Below are 17,884 nucleotides of genomic sequence, written 5' to 3' on the forward strand. Positions count from 1 at the left end.
TTCCAAGCCATTATCTGTTTTAAACTGCTTAACCTGTTTTCCTGTTTGCTTCTCAATCAAAACTTTCCATTGTTTGAAAGTTAAGAAAACATCACTTTTATTTTTCAGGAAACAAACCCAAATTTTCCTTGAATAATCATCAATGAAAGTTAACATATACCTGGCACTACCTTTTAACGGGGTACGTGAAGGACCCTGAAGATCTGAATGAATGTAATCCAAAATACCTTTTGTTCTATGAATTGATGGAGATGTAAAGCTAACTCTTTCTGCTTCCTGAATATACAGTGTTCGCAAAACTCCATATTTTCAGTACTTTGGTCACACAAGAGATCTCTTTTGCTGAGGATGGAAAGACTTTTTTCACGCATATGCCCCAATCGTATATGCCACAATTTGGTGATGTCCGAATCTGATTTATCTAATTTTGAAACTGCAGCAACACCTGTAACAGTAGATCCCAATAGAGTATACAACGTACCAGATCTGCGTGCCTTCATGATCACAAGAGCATCATGAGAAACTTTCAGAACTCCACCTTCACCTGTGTACTTGCACCCAGGAGATTCTAGAGTGCCCAAAGAGATGATATTTTTCTTCAAGTCAAGAACATGTCTAACATCGGTGAGAGTTATCACCACACTATCATGCATTTTGATTCAGACTGTACCTTTTCCAATAACCTTGCAGGCAGCATTGTTGCCCATCAAGACAACTCCACCTCCAATAGTTTCATATGTGGTAAATAATCCCGATCGGGACACATATGATAAGAACAACCCGAATCTAAAATTCACTCATTGTTAGATTTGAAACTATTATTAGTTGCTAAAAAAATAGTTCCCTCAGTCTCATCAGCAGCTACACTTGCTTCGGCAATATCAGTATTTTTGTGCTCATTTTTTTCTGTATGTTTTTCTTTGTTTTTCAAGTTAAAGCATTCAGAAATAATGTGGCCTTTCTTATGACAGTATTTGCACATGACATTTTTGTATCTAGATTTTGACCTTGATTTAGGTCTCTCACTACTTGAATCTTTCTTATTGGATCTACCTCCTACAAACAAGCCTTCCCGTTGGTACCCGCTAGTTTCCCAGTAATATATCTATCTATTCGTTCTTTTAGTTACAAAATAGATTTGATATCTTTATAAGAGATATTATCCTTTCCATAAAGCATAATATCTCTTATATGCTTAAACGACTAGGGTAGGGAAATAAGCAATAATACAGCTTGATCCTCATCTTTGATTTCAACATCTATGTTACTTAAATCCATAAGAATAGAATCAAAAGTATCAATTTAATGTATAAGTATAGAGGTACCTTAAACCATACGAAAAGTGTAGAGTTTTTGCTTTAGATAAAGCTTGTTATCTACTATTTTTTTTTCATATATAGGGTTTTCAACTTTTCCAATATGACTTTGGTTGAGCTTTCTGCTGCAACTTCACACAAAATCTCATTCGAGAAATTTAAAATAATACTTGCTTTTGTATTTTTGTATATTACGGCAAACTCATCGTCCATCATTTTATCCAGCTTCTTCTTCTTTTCTTGCAGTGCCAAATCTAAAACGTCCTGAATTTATAGCTTTCATATTTAATTGTCACATCCCGAAGTTTGCACTTCGATCAAATTTATCAATACAAGTCTTTGTTAGATTCATATTGGCTATTGAAACTAACCCAGTTAGATCCGGCTCTAATAGCAATTTATTAGGATCGGGAACTCGGGTAGTGCGAAATTTAGCCAAACAACATTATAATAACAATAACAAAGATAATGCAAGTTGATAATAATGCTAATTCAAGTAAATAAAGAAGGCAAAAATTTAACGTGTTTCAGTCAAGAGACTTACGTCCACAAGCGGAGAGGAACAATTTCACTATACCAACTAGATACAAAAGAGAGTACAAAATTAGAGTAAATACTCTAACTAGTCCCAAATAACCTCGAGAGAATAACATCACAAGATCACTCCAAAGAAAAGGATCACACAAGTGTTTCCTAATAGTCAACTCTCTTACAAAATACTCTCAATACGGGAGGAGAGAAATACAAGATACTAAAGACTCTTGAATTGTTGGTGTGTTTAAGAAAGGAGAGCAGCAACAGTAATTATAGGAGAAATTGAACTAAGTCTTTCAAGTTCACAAAAGACAAGTTGCCAACTTGCAAGAGATCTCCGCCACTTATCCAAACTTGGTGGCCAAGAATAAATCTCTGCCAAGCACATCTTTCTTATAGGCACATGCCTATTTGCCAACTAAGAATGAGTTGGATTTTACAGTAAAGAAAAAATCATCAATTTCTTATAAGGCCAATTAGTCCATATTACATGTTTAAAGGCCTAATTCCAAAACACCAGTCCATCTTATAGATGTCAGTACAACTGAGACTTTACAGTTGATTGTCTAACAAAATTGGGGTAACAAGTACTAACTGCATGTGTATTATGCTCGACAGACTTGGAAGAAACACACTCTCATCTATTTTTTAACTGCTGCTACTTTTATTAATTACATCTGGAAGAAGCTAGTGACACGGATAGGAATCAAGAGAACATCGAACAAGGGGGAGCAAAAGTGGTTTGGTTGTGGAAATGGGTGACTAGTAGGAATCTAAAAGGTGCAGTATTTGGATTTTTATTCGCGACTGTAGTTTATCATGTCCGACAGAAAAGGAATAACAGAAGATATCAATAGAAAAACAAGGACAAAACAGATAAACTGAAGGCAAGCTCTACAACTTCACAGTGTAGGCCAAATTGTTATCCCTAGTTAGAACACAATTGTGTAGCTATAGAAAACTGCTAAGTTTATGCTATAGGTGTTTAACGGGCAGGCTGTTCCAGGCTGGAAATGAAAAAAAGCAGCCTGTCCGGTTATCGTTCCGGGCTGGTTAGTGGGTTGGGTTTACGGGCTGTTAGCGCGCTGTGATTTTTCGGGTTTTTTTGGGCCCGTCCGGGTTCAGGTTAACGGGTCCGGATAAGGCCGGGCTAAATTTTTTTTAAAGTATATTTTGTTTTTCTTATTCAATGTTATTAATACTTAAGTGTTTGCAAACTTTTAAGGCTTAGAATTAAACTTTAAACTTTGAAGTTTAAAGTTTTAAATTTGAAATTTGAAATTTAAGTAAGTGGCTACAAAAAATTATTTAATAAGACCAATAGGCAATATGTAATGATCAAACTCCGAAGGCTTTCATTTTATATTTTTATTGAATAATAAATAATATTTCAAATTAATTTGCAAGTTCTATTTTGATTTTTTATTTTTGAACTTGCAAATTAAAAGTTTACAACAATTATAAAAAATAAGAAAGAGTACATCACATGTTTTGCATCATGTTTATAAGTTCATCCATGTCAACATGAGGTTCTTGGTTTTCGGCATTGCTTGAATCGGAACCATAAACTATTATATCTCCAATTTCTTGGTCCTCCGCTTCATATACCTCCTCATGCCCTTGATTTTGCCGTTCTAATATTATCCAATCTCTGAAGCACACTAGAATTTTCAAAGCGTTGCTGCCCAATGAATGAAGGGTATCTCTTAGTTACTGCCTTGCTTGGCTAAATGCGCTCTCTGATGCGACTGTTGAAATTGCCACATTTAGCACGTCTCGAGCCATGGCCGAAAGAACAGAAAATTAATTTGAGTTGCTCCTCCACCAACCCAGTGGTAGAAATTCCTTTATGTGGGGCTCTGATGACTTTTGCAAGTAAAATTGGAGTTCATCAATATTCCTGCTACTGGTTTGTTGATGCTCTCCTAGTGTAGACCAAATCAAATAATCTTCAACATCATCATTATCATCCAAAGCTCCGGTCCTAAATGTTGAAACTGAACTTGAAGGAATATTTGCATCTACAGCAGCAGAAGCATCAACAATGTTAGCATAATAATTATATAAAGTTTGTAAATGTTTGTGTAAATCAGAAATACAAGTTTCAATATCAGGAGTTTCAGTTGGTCCAATATCCATATAAGCATATAAAACAATGATTAATTGGCGACAAATGGCCATTTTGATAGAAAGGTTTAAATAGCACCAATTAGGTAAATCGGGGGAATTGGGTAGAAATATTTTTTTAATTTATCTAGCATAGATTCAACAATAGAAGTATATCCTTCTTTCTTCTTCAAATTATGAAAAAAGAGAAATTTCAGCAATATGAACTAAACCATTTGCAATAGTAGGATAATAAGCTCCAGAAAACTCAAGTGTAGCCACATAAAATTTTGTAAAAATTTTACAACATTTTCAATGACATTCCAAGTTCTAGATGTTAACAAACAGTTAGGATCAGCACAATGAGAATTAGCAACTTCAGTTATAGGCATTTTATATTTATAACAAAATCTTAAGAATAAATAAGTATATATAATTCCATCTAGTAACTATTTCTTCAGGCATGAGTCTTGGTTTTCGTCCATATTGTACAAATTTTTCCTTAAATGCATTTAATCTAGCACTTCTATTATTTTTTTGAATTAATCCAACAACTCTTCTAACTAAAGTGATCTCATCTCTAAATAATTCAAGGTCACTCTTCACAATTAAATTATAAATATGACATGCACATCTAACATGAAACATTTCAGGAAGTGGTGGATGTAGATGCAATTTTAATATTGTAATAGCAGCATTATTGTTAGTAGCATTATCAAATGACATACACAAAAAAAATTCTACAAGATTATAAAATATAGCAACTTCATGGATAGTGTTACTTATAAATGTATAAGTATGACTTTGATCTTCATTATATTTAAAAGCAATAATACGTTTTTGCATACAAAAATTATCATTTATCCAATGGTATGTAACAGTCAAATAATCATTTTCATTTACAGCACTACCAATATCACAAGTAAGAGAAACTCTACAAGAAAAACTGGCGAACAAATAACGGATATATGTCTGATATTGTCCAAAAAGTCTAAAGATATCAGCTCTACAAGTACTTCTAGGAATACCTTTAAACAAAGGGTTATAAATTCTTTAAATATAAGTAACAAGATATGGTGAAGCAGCAAAACTAAAAGGTAAACAACCTAAAATAATCATTTTAGCTAATTCTTCCCGATCTTTCTTAATATCGTATTTACCCATTAAACCGCCAGTACCCAAGTTAAGGTTTTATTGTCCATCTTCCTCATCAGTACCCCATGCAATAGGGTGGTGCTCTACCATGTGCCTACGAAGTTGACCCGTTCCCCCTCCCTTACCGGTCTCATGTTTATAAACATTCTTACAAATTTTACATCTTACATAACTTTTATCTTCTTTTAGTCTTTCAAAAAAATTCCAACACTTACTTCTTAATCTTCGATTCCTCTTAATAGGGAGGGGATGCCTACTTGTATTACCACGACCTCTACCCCTAATATTTTGAGTTTGACTAGCATTACCAGGTGTAGCTGGTGGTGTTTCAAGATTATCAAGTGATTGAATATTATCTAAATTATCATTTAAATCATCATCTATACCATAATTTTCTTAAAGTCGCTCATAATCCACATTTAAATTTCCAGGTGAACTTTCAGAAATATGTGTAAAGCTACTAAAAGAACCAGCACCACCTCTTGATTTTTTAGAAGTTTTACTCTTACTACTACCCACTCCTATTAGTGCACGCTTTTTTGGTTGCTCTTAATATATTCATTAAGTAAATTAAATTAAGAATTCTAAATAATAAAATAAAATATACACCAAAGAAGAGAAAGAGATGGAACGAGTGTACTCGGATGCCGCACTAAATTTGATATCAAACTTAATTGATAGACTAATACTTGATATCACACTTCACTTGAATACTTGATATTTGATAATAATAATTTTATAGTGGCTAAACTAAATATTTGATGAAACTTGAAATAATAAGTAATTGAGAATTTAAGAGCAATAATCAATATTATCAAGAGAGAATTGAGAGAGAATTAGAGTAGTAAGAGAGTAAATTGTGAGAAAAAATGAAGAAGAATGAGGGCTATTTATAGTTTTTAAAAGGTTAAAATTGTAATTTATCAATTATTAGGGGTGGGGGCTATTTACTTAAGGGGGAAGGCCAAAATGGCCATTTCTGCAAAAAAAAAAAGGTCGTTGCCCAACAGTCATTTTTGAATTTGACCGTTGGCAACGGTCCAAAAATTAAAAAAAAATATTGTAATGAAAATCGGGCTGGACCGGACTATAGCCCGATAAAAACCCGTTAACGGGTGACCGGGCTAACCGGGTTTCGGTGCACCGTTACTAAAATATGTTCGTCCAAAACTCGCTCCCCGCCCAACCCATCCTAGCCCGTCCCCACCCCCTAGTAGTGAATAACTCGTAGTGATTGTCTTCAGTGCTTTCTTCTGGTTATTTTTGATTGATTCTGACTTAAGAGTCCAATGAGCAGGTAGTATAAATATATTTACTTGGCTGAATAAAATTTCTTTTAACAAAATAAAATAAAATATGGAGTTAATATTCTATAATATGTTTAATGGCATTAAATTATCTCTGGTCGAATTTATTTTATTAACGTAACCATATGAAAACCTAAAAAATAAGTTTTACTAAGTGATAATGTTAGAAATATCGTAAAACATTTATTCGAAAACTAGATTCAAATTCTAGTTTTACGCAAACCAACACAAAATAAATGATTCATTCCTAGTTAAATTACCTATAAGGTAATTATAAGTAAATCTTATCATTGATAAACAATAATATAACCTAGTAAGTAATAATTTATTATTACATGTTAAACTATATAAATAATGTAAACTATGTATACATTGTTAATATATACGGAAAAGGGTTTCAAATGCCCTTAAACTATTGAAAAATGTTTAAAAATATCCTTTATTCACCAATTGGGCTAAAAATACCCCTCCATCCACCTTTTTGGTTCACTTATGCCCTTTGACTCTTAGATCAATGCTAAATTAAAAATATTTAAAAAAAATATTTTTTTCAGTTTTTTTAAAGCATTTTTTTGTAAAAACAGGAAAACAAATTGTAAAAACAGAAGAAAAAATTGTTTTTATCAAAAATATTTTTGTTTTCTAAAAACTGAAAAAAACAATTCAACAAAATATTTTTTTTTTAAATTTTTTTTTCATTTATTCAGTTTTTTTTCATTTTTCCATTTTTTAATATTTCAGTTTTTAAAAAACAAAAATATTTTGTTAAAAAACGAAAATATTTTTTCCAATTTTTACAATTTTCTTTTTTAGTTTTTATAAATTTGTTTTTTCAATTTTTACAAAAAAAAATGCTTTCGAAAAACTGAAAAAATTGAAAAAAAAAATATTTTTCAAAAACGAAAATATTTTGTTTAAAATAGTTTTTTCAGTTTTTAAAAAACAAAAATATTTTATTAAAAACAATTTTTTCTGTTTTTACAAAAACAAATTCCAGTTTTTACAAAAAAATTGCTTTAAAAAAACTAGAAAAAAATGAAAAAAATATTTTTTTGTAAAAACTGAAAAAAAAAAGACTTTACTAAATTAGTGGACTACTTGTGGATTAGTTTGCAAAATATTTTTTTTAAGTAATTTTTTTTAATTCAGCATTGATCTAATGGTCAAAGGGCGTAAGTGAACCAAAAAGGTGGATGAAAGGGTATTTTTAACCCAATAAGTGGATGAAGGGTATTTTTAAACATTTTTCAATAGTTTAGGAGCATTTTGAACCCTTATATATATATATATATATATATATCCTCCGCTTATATATATAAGGACCAAAAATTGGAAAAGGGCCAAAAATGTCCTTGAACTATTCGAAATAGCTCAAAAATATCCTCCGCTTGTTTTTGGTGCCAAAAATATCCATGCCGTCTATGTTTTGGACCACAAATGCCCCTAAGTCGTTAGTCTTGTCATTGAAGCTGACATGACAGTCCAACTAAGTTAGATTTGCTTACATGGCCATCAACCTAAGCAATTTAGCATGGCAAAACTATTTTTTCGGAAAAACTATTTTTCCGAAATTTTTTATTAAAATGCAAAATCAACATTTATTTTGAAAAAAGTAAAAAATATTCAGAAAAATTATTTATTTCGGAATTTTTTTATTAAAATACAAAATCAACACTTATTCCGAAAATAGTAAAAAGATTCCGGAAAAATTATTCTTGATTGGCTTTATGATTTGATTAAAAAACTCCATTGTTTTCTTTTGTGAATTTATGATTAGTTTGATCTAAAATTTTAGATACTTATCAGTTATAGCTTCACAAAAGGCACACTTCTACTATAAGTATCAATTGGTTCATCTGAAGTTCTTATAATTTTTGGAGTTTTCAAATTTTAAAAAATTCCAAAATTTAACTTTAAGTGAAATTAAAAAATTTCACGGTCGAACACTTATTCCGAAAAAAGTAACAAATTTCCGGAACAATATATTAAAGCACGCTCCAAAATAATTTATTTTGTATATTATATATAATATTTTAATAAATAAATAATTTTTCTTAATTTTTTTTTACTATTTTCGGAATAAGTGTTTATTTTGTATTTTAATAAAAAAAATCCAAAATAAATAATTTTTCCGAATATTTTTTACTTTTTTGGGAATAAATGTTGATTTTGTATTTTAATAAAAAAATTGGAAAAATAATTTTTTCGAAAAAATAATTTTATCATGCTGGATTGCTTAGGTGGATGGTCATGTAAGCAAATCTAACCTAGTTGGACTGTCATGTCAGCTTCAATGGCAAGACTAACGGTTTATGGGCATTTGTGGTCCAAAACATAGACGGCAGGGATATTTTTGGTACAAAAAATAAACGGAGGATATTTTTGAGTTATTTCGAATAGTTCAAGGACATTTTTGGCCCTTTTCCGGGAAAAAAAAAAGGAATCCCGCCTTTACTTTTCAAAATGAAAAATGAAATAATCAACGTTTATTTAGGATTCTTTGTCACAAAACCCAACAGAAGGTGACCGTTCCCTCCTTCTCTTATCTCCTAATAGTAATTTCATTATTATCCCTTTTCATTTTCTTTGATTTTTCAAATTCAAAACTGACCGTTGCAACAATCTTTCCTTTTTCTATTACCCCCAAACTCCAAATCCCATTCATAAAATCACTCTCTTGCTCATTCTCCAAAACTCAAAAAACATTCCAAGAAAAAGTGTGGGAAAAAAATCTGAATTTTCAAATGGCACTCAGATCTCTCGATAACGCTCTCCCTGTTGCACTTGAAAGACCCAAAAAACAAGCAAAAGTCATAGCAGCAGTAAATCATAATCAGAAACAGTCTGAAGTTGTTGTCAATGATGAAAACAAGGCTCCTGTGCTAGATTCCACCGTTGATTACATCCCATCTGAAAATCTTGAACCTATTCCCGGCCCAGATAGCAAAATCCAGGTAACTCTATTTTTCTCTGGATTTAAGTTATATACACCATCAATGTAAAGATTTTTTACACTTTCAGTATAATTTAACTTGTTACAACAGGTTTTCACACAATTTTTCAGGTTATCATATCAAGATTGATAGAAATAGTTTATAGTTACCTATTGTTGTAGGTTAATTTTTTACCCCATGGTGTAAAAAATCTATACCCCATCCACGTCATATATACGCGTTAAAAGATTCACTAAATAATCAATTTGATATTTGAACCAGTAAATTAGACATGATGTCGTAGAATTTTGAATCTGAATTTATAAAGTTTAAATCCCGGATCTGCTTGTGGGGGGAACTCTCTTGTTGTTTCTTCTCTCTTTCTTGAAATTAAAGATTTTATTACCATTGATTGAATTTTTCTTTTGTAAATTTCAGGGACTTGTTGAAGGGTTGGAATCTAAAGATTGGTTGGAAATTTGTCACTCACTGAATGATACGAGGCGATTTGTGTTGTTTCACTCTGCTCTCTTGCTGCCAATTTTGTAAGTTCACTATTGAATTTATGGGAATTGTGTTGTTTGATTTTAGGTGTTTGAATTTTGGGATGAGAGATGTGGTTTCTTTTTTACTTATTTTTATGTCGTTTTGCAATGTTAGGGACAAAGTTATGTTGGTGATTGTTAAGGCAATGAAAAATCCAAGAAGTGCTCTTTGCAAGACTTCTGTCATGGCTTCAGCTGATATCTTGAAAGCTTTTGGTGATAAGTTATTCGAATCACCTATTTCTGATGCATTTGAAAACGTGGTACGTATCTGCCCTTAAGGATCTTGTCAGAGCTATCGAGTTGGTAACGTTCTAGTGACTGTCTAATGATAATTTAATTGGATTGTATGGCTTTTTACAGCTTTTGCAGCTGCTGCTGAAGGCTTCTCAAGACAAAAGGTTTGTTTGTGAAGAAGCAGATAAGGCGCTCAAGGCAATGGTGGAGTCAATGACTCCTCTTCCTTTGCTCCATAAGCTTCACACCTATGTGAAACATTCCAACATGAGAATCAGAGCAAAAGCTGCAGTCTCAATTTCAGATTGTGTTTCTAAAATGGTTGGTGAACTTATACATTCCCTTGAACTTACAACTTATTTCTTTCCAGAATGTAACTGTTGCAGCATTTTGCTAACACAAACTAACGGTTGGCATTTCTATTCTAGGAACGGAATGGAATGGAGGAGTTTGGATTCGTTTCGTTGGTTCAAATTGCTGTAAATTTGCTCAATGATCGACTCCCCGAGGCAAGAGAAGCAGCTAGAAGTATAGTGGTTTCAGTATACGAGGCATTAACAGAGAATGAAGAGCAGAAACAAGAGACATGGCAAGACTTTTGCCAGTCTAATCTTCCAGCTATTCATTCACAAGCCATGGTTAAAATTGTTTCTTCCTAGTAGACTTTACAAAAGACAGAGTAATAGCAGTAAAAGCTCTTGTTTAGTGAGCCTAGGAAGCAGCAGCATGCTGCAACTTCATGTATTATCATTTTGTTCCCAAAAGTTCGTTTGAGAAGTAATTTAAGTGAAATAATAGTTTTCACTCACAAGTCTTCAACATTTTTTCCAAAGTGGTTCATGTCAAAAACAATTTCAACTGCACCAAATACTTTTGTTCAACTGAACTTAAAATATTCATTTCTTTTCAACTTCACTCAAATAAATAGGCTCTATTTTTCATTTTTTTCGACCACAAGCAAAGATCACATAACTCTAAAAATGCTGATGATAAAAACAATGCCTCGTGAAATATAGTTCACAGAGCTTGCTGGCAATGACTATGATTGAAATCTTCTTTCAGCTTAGCAATCCGCTGCAAAAGTTTTCTCACCCAACAATGATGCAATAGAAAAGTACAACCACAAATAAAAGGGAAAACCGTTTAATTATATGCACAGAAATAATGTGGCGTTGTGTGTATGTTTTACATAGATGATTCTCAACAAATGCACATTGTGCATGAGTTCTCCAAGCCTCATAAATAGACAGAAAAAAGGGTAGCCCCTAGTAAGAAAATGAAAAGCTCTATTTGATCTTTCAATGATTTTTCAAGTGAAGCAAAACAAGATTGTATCCCACAGATAAAATGCCATATGTTGGTCCATTGATAAGATAGAGAGACCCTCATTTCTTGTATCTGCTGCAATCAAGGACGGGCAGCTTCAATCTCATTAGCATAGATGCCAAGATATCACCAAAATTTCTCTAGAGAGACAAAGGATCTATTCTTCTTCAACAGAGATTATTCTGGTTCAACCAATGAGCGCAAGGCCATCTCAACATCAGTTAATGGTTGTCCAGCATAAAGCTTCAGTTTCCCCTTCTTCACAACGATTGCCTTCATAGCATGTGATCTAACTGCCTCGATAAGTTCCTGAAAATATAAGTATTTTATGCCTTCTTAATAAGTGAATGATCAGAATTAAAAAATATCATGGTATATACACAAGTTGAAAATTCAGTTACACGTTCATAGATACTGTCACTCTTGCGGAGTAACAAATTAACCAACTTTTCTTTAGTGGACTTTCAACAGTACTAATAGTCCTTGAAAGGGTAGTAGGGTGGTTGTTATCAAAAAATTAATAAGGTCCTCAAAATGCAATTGGAATAGAATGCAATACATGGAAATAACATAAAGATACTCAGACAAGCTTAATATTCTTACTTTAACAGGAAAAGGGACAATTTCAGCACTGAAGTCTCCTAAATCGTCAAAGAAGGACTCCAAGAGATAACAAAAATTGGTGGCATCACCACGATCTTCAAAGGCAACTGTATGAGATGAGCTACCATTCGCATTAGAGCTACTTTTTATGGCAAATAATCCTTCTGGTCCTTCATCTTCATGACCTCTCCTCATGCGAATAACCTGCATATTAACATGCACGTTGGTAACAGAAGCATGAAGCAAAAGCCACAGCAAACACATTTATTCAGACTTTGGAAAATTGGAAACAGACAGGACAGGAAACAAAAAGCAATCTATCTGACATAGGATTAAGATTTGTCCGTTCAAAACACATTAACATATAAATTTTGACTGTGAATATCCAATATAAGGTCAATGAATCACACAAGAGCATTGTCAAGTATCTTTCTTGCTATACTGAATTATTGGTACTTAAACAACCGGATGTCAGCAATATACCAACTAGAAAAGTTCTCTGATCTTAACACAAATATGCAAGTGCCTCAGTAAGGGAATCCGTGAAATATATGAAACAAAATTATTGAGGAGAGCAACAACCAAAGAAAGAGGGTAAGGTTATACAATATGCAAGGGAGATAAAAATGGCTGGTTAAAGCACTTCTAGCACGATGCTACATAAAATCTGATAAATATTTCTCACATGATAAGACAAGGATCACAGTTATCCCAAAAAAAAAAAAAAAAGATAGAGAGAGAGACAAGGCAATGATCCCAAGTTCAAGTAAACTGCAGTAACAGCACATTGCTTCAGTTCAATAAATTGGCTTCCTCCCAGACTTCCCACCTTTCAAAATCTAAACAGAGCTCAGATCTTTTTTTTTTTCTTTTGACATCACCAAGTTTGCTGCAATACTTAGAACCACAAATAGTGGGAATACAAGCTGTCGAAAACAAACAAGTAAGAAGTGATCATAGATCCATATACATACAAGAACATAAGGAAGACTGAACCACCACAAGTCAGTATCATTTCCTGATTTCATACCCCCGTTTGGTTTCACTACTTTTTGGTCCTTAACCTCCTCCATCTTTGAAGCTCCATTTCGATTTGACTTCTTGTGTCCGTTCATTGTTGTAGTACTCTTCATACTATGTGATTCTTTTGAGTCCACAACTTCAACCAAAGTGTTTCCAGTATTTGAAATAGTTCCTGTCTCCTGAATTGGTTCTTTTGAGTCTACAGCTTCAAACAAACTGCTCCCATTATTTCTATCTACCGAAATATCTGTAGGTTACAACCAAACAGTGCAGTACATTAAAATGCATCTCTCGCTGATTACAGGAACTAGTGTAACAAGAGACAAAATTGGTTCCAAGATTTCTCTCATTGTTTTTCAGCAGTTACTCAATAGGTGAAAGACATAAAGGTGTAACACTATAAAGTACAATTTCAGAAGGTAATCAATAGATACAAACCCTGGGCAGCGATAAAGCGTGTCATTACATAAAAATGAAGCCAGTTAAAAGGGTTTTAGAATGTTACCGATTCCTGGTTCAGATTCCTCCAAGTCTGATGCAATTCTTTTTTTCTTCCGCCCTCTCGTCTCCAATGAGTTCTTCTTGACAGATTTGACAACATCAACTTTTCCACCTTCAACTTTTTTAATACACCTTCCTTTTTCCCGCCTCAGGTTGTTTTCGGATGATTTCTTCATCTGTACAGGTGTTTCGGATTCTGCCTCTTCAGTGTTCTCTTTTCTCTCTATGCTTTCACCAAAATTCATGATAGCACCTCTGTGAGAATCAAGGGTGAACAGGTCTACCTCATCATCGCCTGACACATCGACTCCACCTTCTCCATTTCCGTTCTTCAGTACTTCAGTGTTGCCCTCCACGGTTTTTTCTCCATTTGTACCAGCACTTGGATGTTCAGGGAGCACAAAACCCTTTGGTTTATTACTTGGCTTACTGCCGAAATCTCTAATTTTATGCTTTCTTTTAAATATTAAAGCAGCATTAAGCTCTTTCTCATCCAAATTAACACCATGTTTCCTGCCATTTTTATCAACATCCACCCTTGGATAATTAACAGAATTTGCAGGCTGCTTGTCGCTACCCTTCTCCAGTCTCTTTCTCATCTTGATTAATCGTTCGTCAACTTCCTTCTTTATTCCAATTTTAACATCACTATCTTCTCCATCCTCGCTCTCCTCATCGACGTTACTTCCCTTCGTCTCCAACCTCTCCTTCTCTCTTGCCTCCCTTGCCATATGTCGAATTTCCTTGATCTTTTTCTCCATTTCAGTCTCATCCACAAATACAATACCCCCATTTTCACCATTTTGCTTTCCGTCTCCATTCACAAACATTCTCAATTTGTGCTTACTTTTACCTTCCAAATCCAGGACTTCATTTTTATAGCCATTACGATCCGAAGTTCCATTATTTCCACTATAATCAGCTGAACCAAGTACCCAAACAGCACAAACCGTTTGAAATACAAAGGCTCCAACTACCCACAACCCAAATTTCAGTAACGAGCTTTTAGTAAAGACACCTGTAGTTGCATCAACAACTCAGTTTTTACAGCCATTAAGGTATTAAAAGTTTTAACTTTTATAGCATAAATCATCAAAATTCACTACAGGGGTTTTAGAAAAATGTACCTGCAGATGCATCAACAACTCCGGCAGGGCCTGAAACTTCTGACAGTCGGAGTTCTTGATTTCCCGACGTGTTCAGCTCGTCTCCGGCGGCTAGGTCGGAGGAAAAAATGTGGGTTTGTTGAAGTGGGGTTTCATAGAAAGTACCTGCAGTGTCATTAACAACTCCGGCGGGCTCTGAAACTTCCGGCAGCCGGGGTTTTTGATTTTCCGGCAGTTTCAGCTCGTCTCCAGTGACTTGGTCAGAAGGCAAAATGTGGGTGTGTTGAATTGGGGTTTCAAGGGGACTTATTATTGGTTCAGTTCGGGGGTTTATGTAGGGTTTAGTTAGGGTTTTGAGTATTTTTGGACGGAGATAGTTTTTTCTCTTTGTGAGTTTTCTTGGGCGCGGTGTAATTACGGCACATGCTAGCAAAAGAGGTTTCCTTGAAAGGAGAGCGTGAGGTCGAACGAAACATGGTGAAGTGCTGTAAGCTCCCGCCATGGTTGTGGAGTTTGACCTCGACACTCAAATGTGACTTTGCAATTTTTTTATTTTTATTTTATAAATCATTATAGCATATGAGTTGGACCTCAACACTCAAATGTGACTTTGCAATTTTTTATTTTTTTTTATAAATCATTATAGCATTATGCATTTTATTAAGGATAAATTAGCAAAGAGCATTTCACTTTACTACCCACCTCTTCACTTGAACTTTTCATTTGACTTATTACTATGGTAACTACGCGATCGGTCGTTTCATGAGTTACAGTCCCATTTTCTCCATTTCTGTTTCTTTATGTGTTGTTCAATTGTATTTCATCGTATCGTGTTGGTTGGTTCAGGTTCGGAGTAGTCTTGGAGTGGAATGAGGTACTTAGTCTCTTATTTAGAAGCTTAAGTTGGAAAAATTAACCGGATGTTAACTTATGTGTAGAAGATCTCGGATGTGAATTCTGATGGTTCGGATAGCTCCGTTAGGTGATTTTGGACTTAGGAGCGTGTTCGGAACGTAATTTGGAGGTCTGTGGTAGAATTAGGCTTGAATTGGCGGAATTGAAAATTTGGCATTTTTCGATCGGCAGTGGAAATCTTGATATCGAGGTCAGAATGGAATTTTCGGAAATTGGAGTAGGTCTGTAGTGTCATTTGTGACGTGTGTGCAAAAATTTAGGTCATTCGGAGGTGATTTGATAGGTTTCGGCGTCGTTTGGGAAATTTGAAAGTTTATAAGTTCTTAGGCTTGAATCCGAGGATGATTTGGTGTTTTGGTGTTGTTTTGAGTTATTCGAAGGCTCGACTAAGTTTGAATAATGTTATGGGATGTGTTGGCATGTTTGGTTGAGGTCCTGAGGGCCTCGAGTGAGTTTCGGGTGGTTAACAGACAATTCTTGGTTTTGGAAGTTGGAATATTTTCTGGTATTTTGTTGCAGAGAATTCCTTCATCGTGTTCGCGAAAGGGCTCTCACGTTCGCGAAGGGATTTTGAGAGGGGCAACTGAGTTGTTCTTCGCATTCGCGATGTGGCTCCCATGTTCACGAAGGTGTAGGACTTAAGGCTACGCGTTCGCGAGGTCTGTTCCACGTTCGCGTAGGGTCAGCCAGCTAAGGCTTCGCATTCGCGAGTAGGTCCTCGCGTTCGCGAACGAGGAACTTTTGGTCTGAAGCAGCTTGTGCTTCGCAAACGCGAGGGCAGTACCGCGTTCGCGAAGAGGAAACATCTGGGCAGAATGTTTAAAGTTCAAAAACGAGGGTTTGAGTTCATAATTCCAAAATTCAATAGAGAGCAGGGGAGAAGGCAATTTTAGAGGGAATTTTCAGATAAATGATTGAGGTAAGTGTTCTTCACTTGATTTTGGTTAAATCCCATGATTGTGTCTTGATTTTTATCATCTAAATTGGGAATTTGGGGTGAAAATTGGGGGAAGGGGGATGGGAGAGAATTGGAGAGTTAATTTTGGGAATTTGAATAGCCATTTGATATCGAATTTTGATGAATTTGATATGGGTAGACTCGAGATTGAATGGGCTTTCTAGTTTTGTAATTTTTATCAGATTCCGAGACGTGGGCCCGGGGGCCGAGTTTGAGCCAAATTCGGGATTTTTTTATCTAATTTGATAATTTTCATGCGGAATTCATTCCTTTAGAGTATATTGATGATAATATACTGATTTTGGTTAGATTCGGAGCATTTGGAGGCCGAGTTGAGAGGCAAGGGCATCGCGGGTTAGAGTTTTGTCCGGTTTGAGGTAAGAAATGGTTGTAAATCTTGTCATGAGGGTATGAAACACCGGATTTCACATCGTTTTACTATTTTAAGGTGACGTACATGCTAGATGACAGCGTGTGGCGTGCACTGTTGGGGATTGTGACTTGGTCTGCCCCCGTAGCAACTATTAAGTTGCGTATTTGACTAGAAACTGTATGATACTTTTGTGTTTTAGAACAAATTTCTATAATTTGGGTTGAATGCCATATTTGGACCTCGTGCCAAGCTGTTTGGACCCTTAGGGGTCTTTTCTTATTGTTTCCTTACTGTTTTGACTTAAGATCTTTACTCAATCATGTTATGTTTTAATGTTTTCGTAACTCAATACTTATTAATCTGTTTTGATGCATAAAATGATATTTTGGGCTGAGCACCCTATTTTACTGATAGCCCGAGTGGCTTGAGAGGTTTCTGACTGAGTGAGGTCGAGGGCATGTGTTGTGAGGATATTATGAGATCGAGCTGCGCCGCAGCATAATGTTACTGATTTGTGATTATGAGAGACTGATGGCCTGATTGATTTATGACACGAGGTGGCTTGTTATCGCGCTTGGGCTGTAGGAGCCCCTTCGGAGTCTATACACCCCCAGTAAGCGCGGGTACCCTGAATGAGTGATATGATGTTGCCTGAGGGGCTGTTCTTGATTCATGTTATGCCCGAGGGGATGATTACGAGTGATTGTGAGGTTTTGCCCGAGGGGCTGATTCTGAGTGATGTTATGCTCGAGGGGCGGTTTATAATACAAATTTTCCCCGAGTGGTTGTTTATGATTTTCATCACTTTTACTCTAATTGCATTGAACCTCTGTTGAAGATGTTGAAAAATATCTTCAAATGATTTTTACCGAAATTGGAATTTAAACGAGATGTTTTGACTTATATACTGATTTGAAAGCATGTTGTACTTACTAAGATTTCATGA

The 17,884-nt window shown here is 34.7% G+C and overlaps 2 protein-coding genes across 3 annotated transcripts; one reads left to right on the forward strand and one right to left on the reverse strand.

The window, feature by feature from the left end:
* The first annotated feature begins 8,987 nt into the window (after nucleotides 1-8,987).
* Nucleotides 8,988-11,001, forward strand: LOC104217653 (uncharacterized). The gene is made up of 5 exons (XM_009767952.2): nucleotides 8,988-9,372; nucleotides 9,790-9,896; nucleotides 10,012-10,159; nucleotides 10,260-10,454; nucleotides 10,562-11,001. The coding sequence occupies exons 1-5, from the start codon at nucleotides 9,163-9,165 to the stop codon at nucleotides 10,790-10,792; spliced, it is 891 nt and encodes a 296-aa protein (XP_009766254.1). The 5' UTR covers nucleotides 8,988-9,162; the 3' UTR covers nucleotides 10,793-11,001.
* A 259-nt stretch (nucleotides 11,002-11,260) lies between these two features.
* On the reverse strand, nucleotides 11,261-15,232 carry LOC104217651 (uncharacterized). Of its 2 annotated transcripts, XM_009767950.1 has the most exons (5): nucleotides 14,714-15,232; nucleotides 13,591-14,604; nucleotides 13,037-13,332; nucleotides 12,063-12,266; nucleotides 11,261-11,768 (listed from the first exon to the last, which is right to left on the reverse strand). In XM_009767950.1, the coding sequence occupies exons 1-5, from the start codon at nucleotides 15,192-15,194 to the stop codon at nucleotides 11,637-11,639; spliced, it is 2,127 nt and encodes a 708-aa protein (XP_009766252.1). In that variant the 5' UTR covers nucleotides 15,195-15,232; the 3' UTR covers nucleotides 11,261-11,636. The 2 variants fall into 2 exon arrangements, with proteins under 2 accessions (XP_009766252.1, XP_009766253.1); XM_009767951.2 differs by lacking the exon at nucleotides 11,261-11,768 and having other exon boundaries at nucleotides 12,129-12,266; nucleotides 13,093-13,332.
* Between the last annotated feature and the right edge of the window lie 2,652 nt (nucleotides 15,233-17,884).

Source organism: Nicotiana sylvestris, chromosome 1 (genome assembly GCF_000393655.2).
Source record: "Nicotiana sylvestris chromosome 1, ASM39365v2, whole genome shotgun sequence".
NCBI lineage: Eukaryota > Viridiplantae > Streptophyta > Magnoliopsida > Solanales > Solanaceae > Nicotiana > Nicotiana sylvestris.

What these genes read in the sequence shown, in the direction of transcription:
- LOC104217653 (XM_009767952.2), top strand. Translation starts at nt 9,163, where the DNA reads ATGGCACTCAGATCTCTCGATAACGCTCTCCCTGTTGCACTTGAAAGA. An exon ending in GCCCAGATAGCAAAATCCAG is followed by an intron (nt 9,373 to 9,789) that starts GTAACTCTATTT and finishes TGTAAATTTCAG; the next exon opens with GGACTTGTTGAAGGGTTGGA. An exon ending in CAGATTGTGTTTCTAAAATG is followed by an intron (nt 10,455 to 10,561) that starts GTTGGTGAACTT and finishes TTTCTATTCTAG; the next exon opens with GAACGGAATGGAATGGAGGA.
- LOC104217651 (XM_009767950.1), bottom strand. Translation starts at nt 15,194, where the DNA reads ATGGCGGGAGCTTACAGCACTTCACCATGTTTCGTTCGACCTCACGCT. An exon ending in AGTTGTTGATGCATCTGCAG is followed by an intron (nt 14,605 to 14,713) that starts GTACATTTTTCT and finishes ATGCAACTACAG; the next exon opens with GTGTCTTTACTAAAAGCTCG. An exon ending in TCAGTCTTCCTTATGTTCTT is followed by an intron (nt 12,267 to 13,036) that starts GTATGTATATGG and finishes GTTAATATGCAG; the next exon opens with GTTATTCGCATGAGGAGAGG.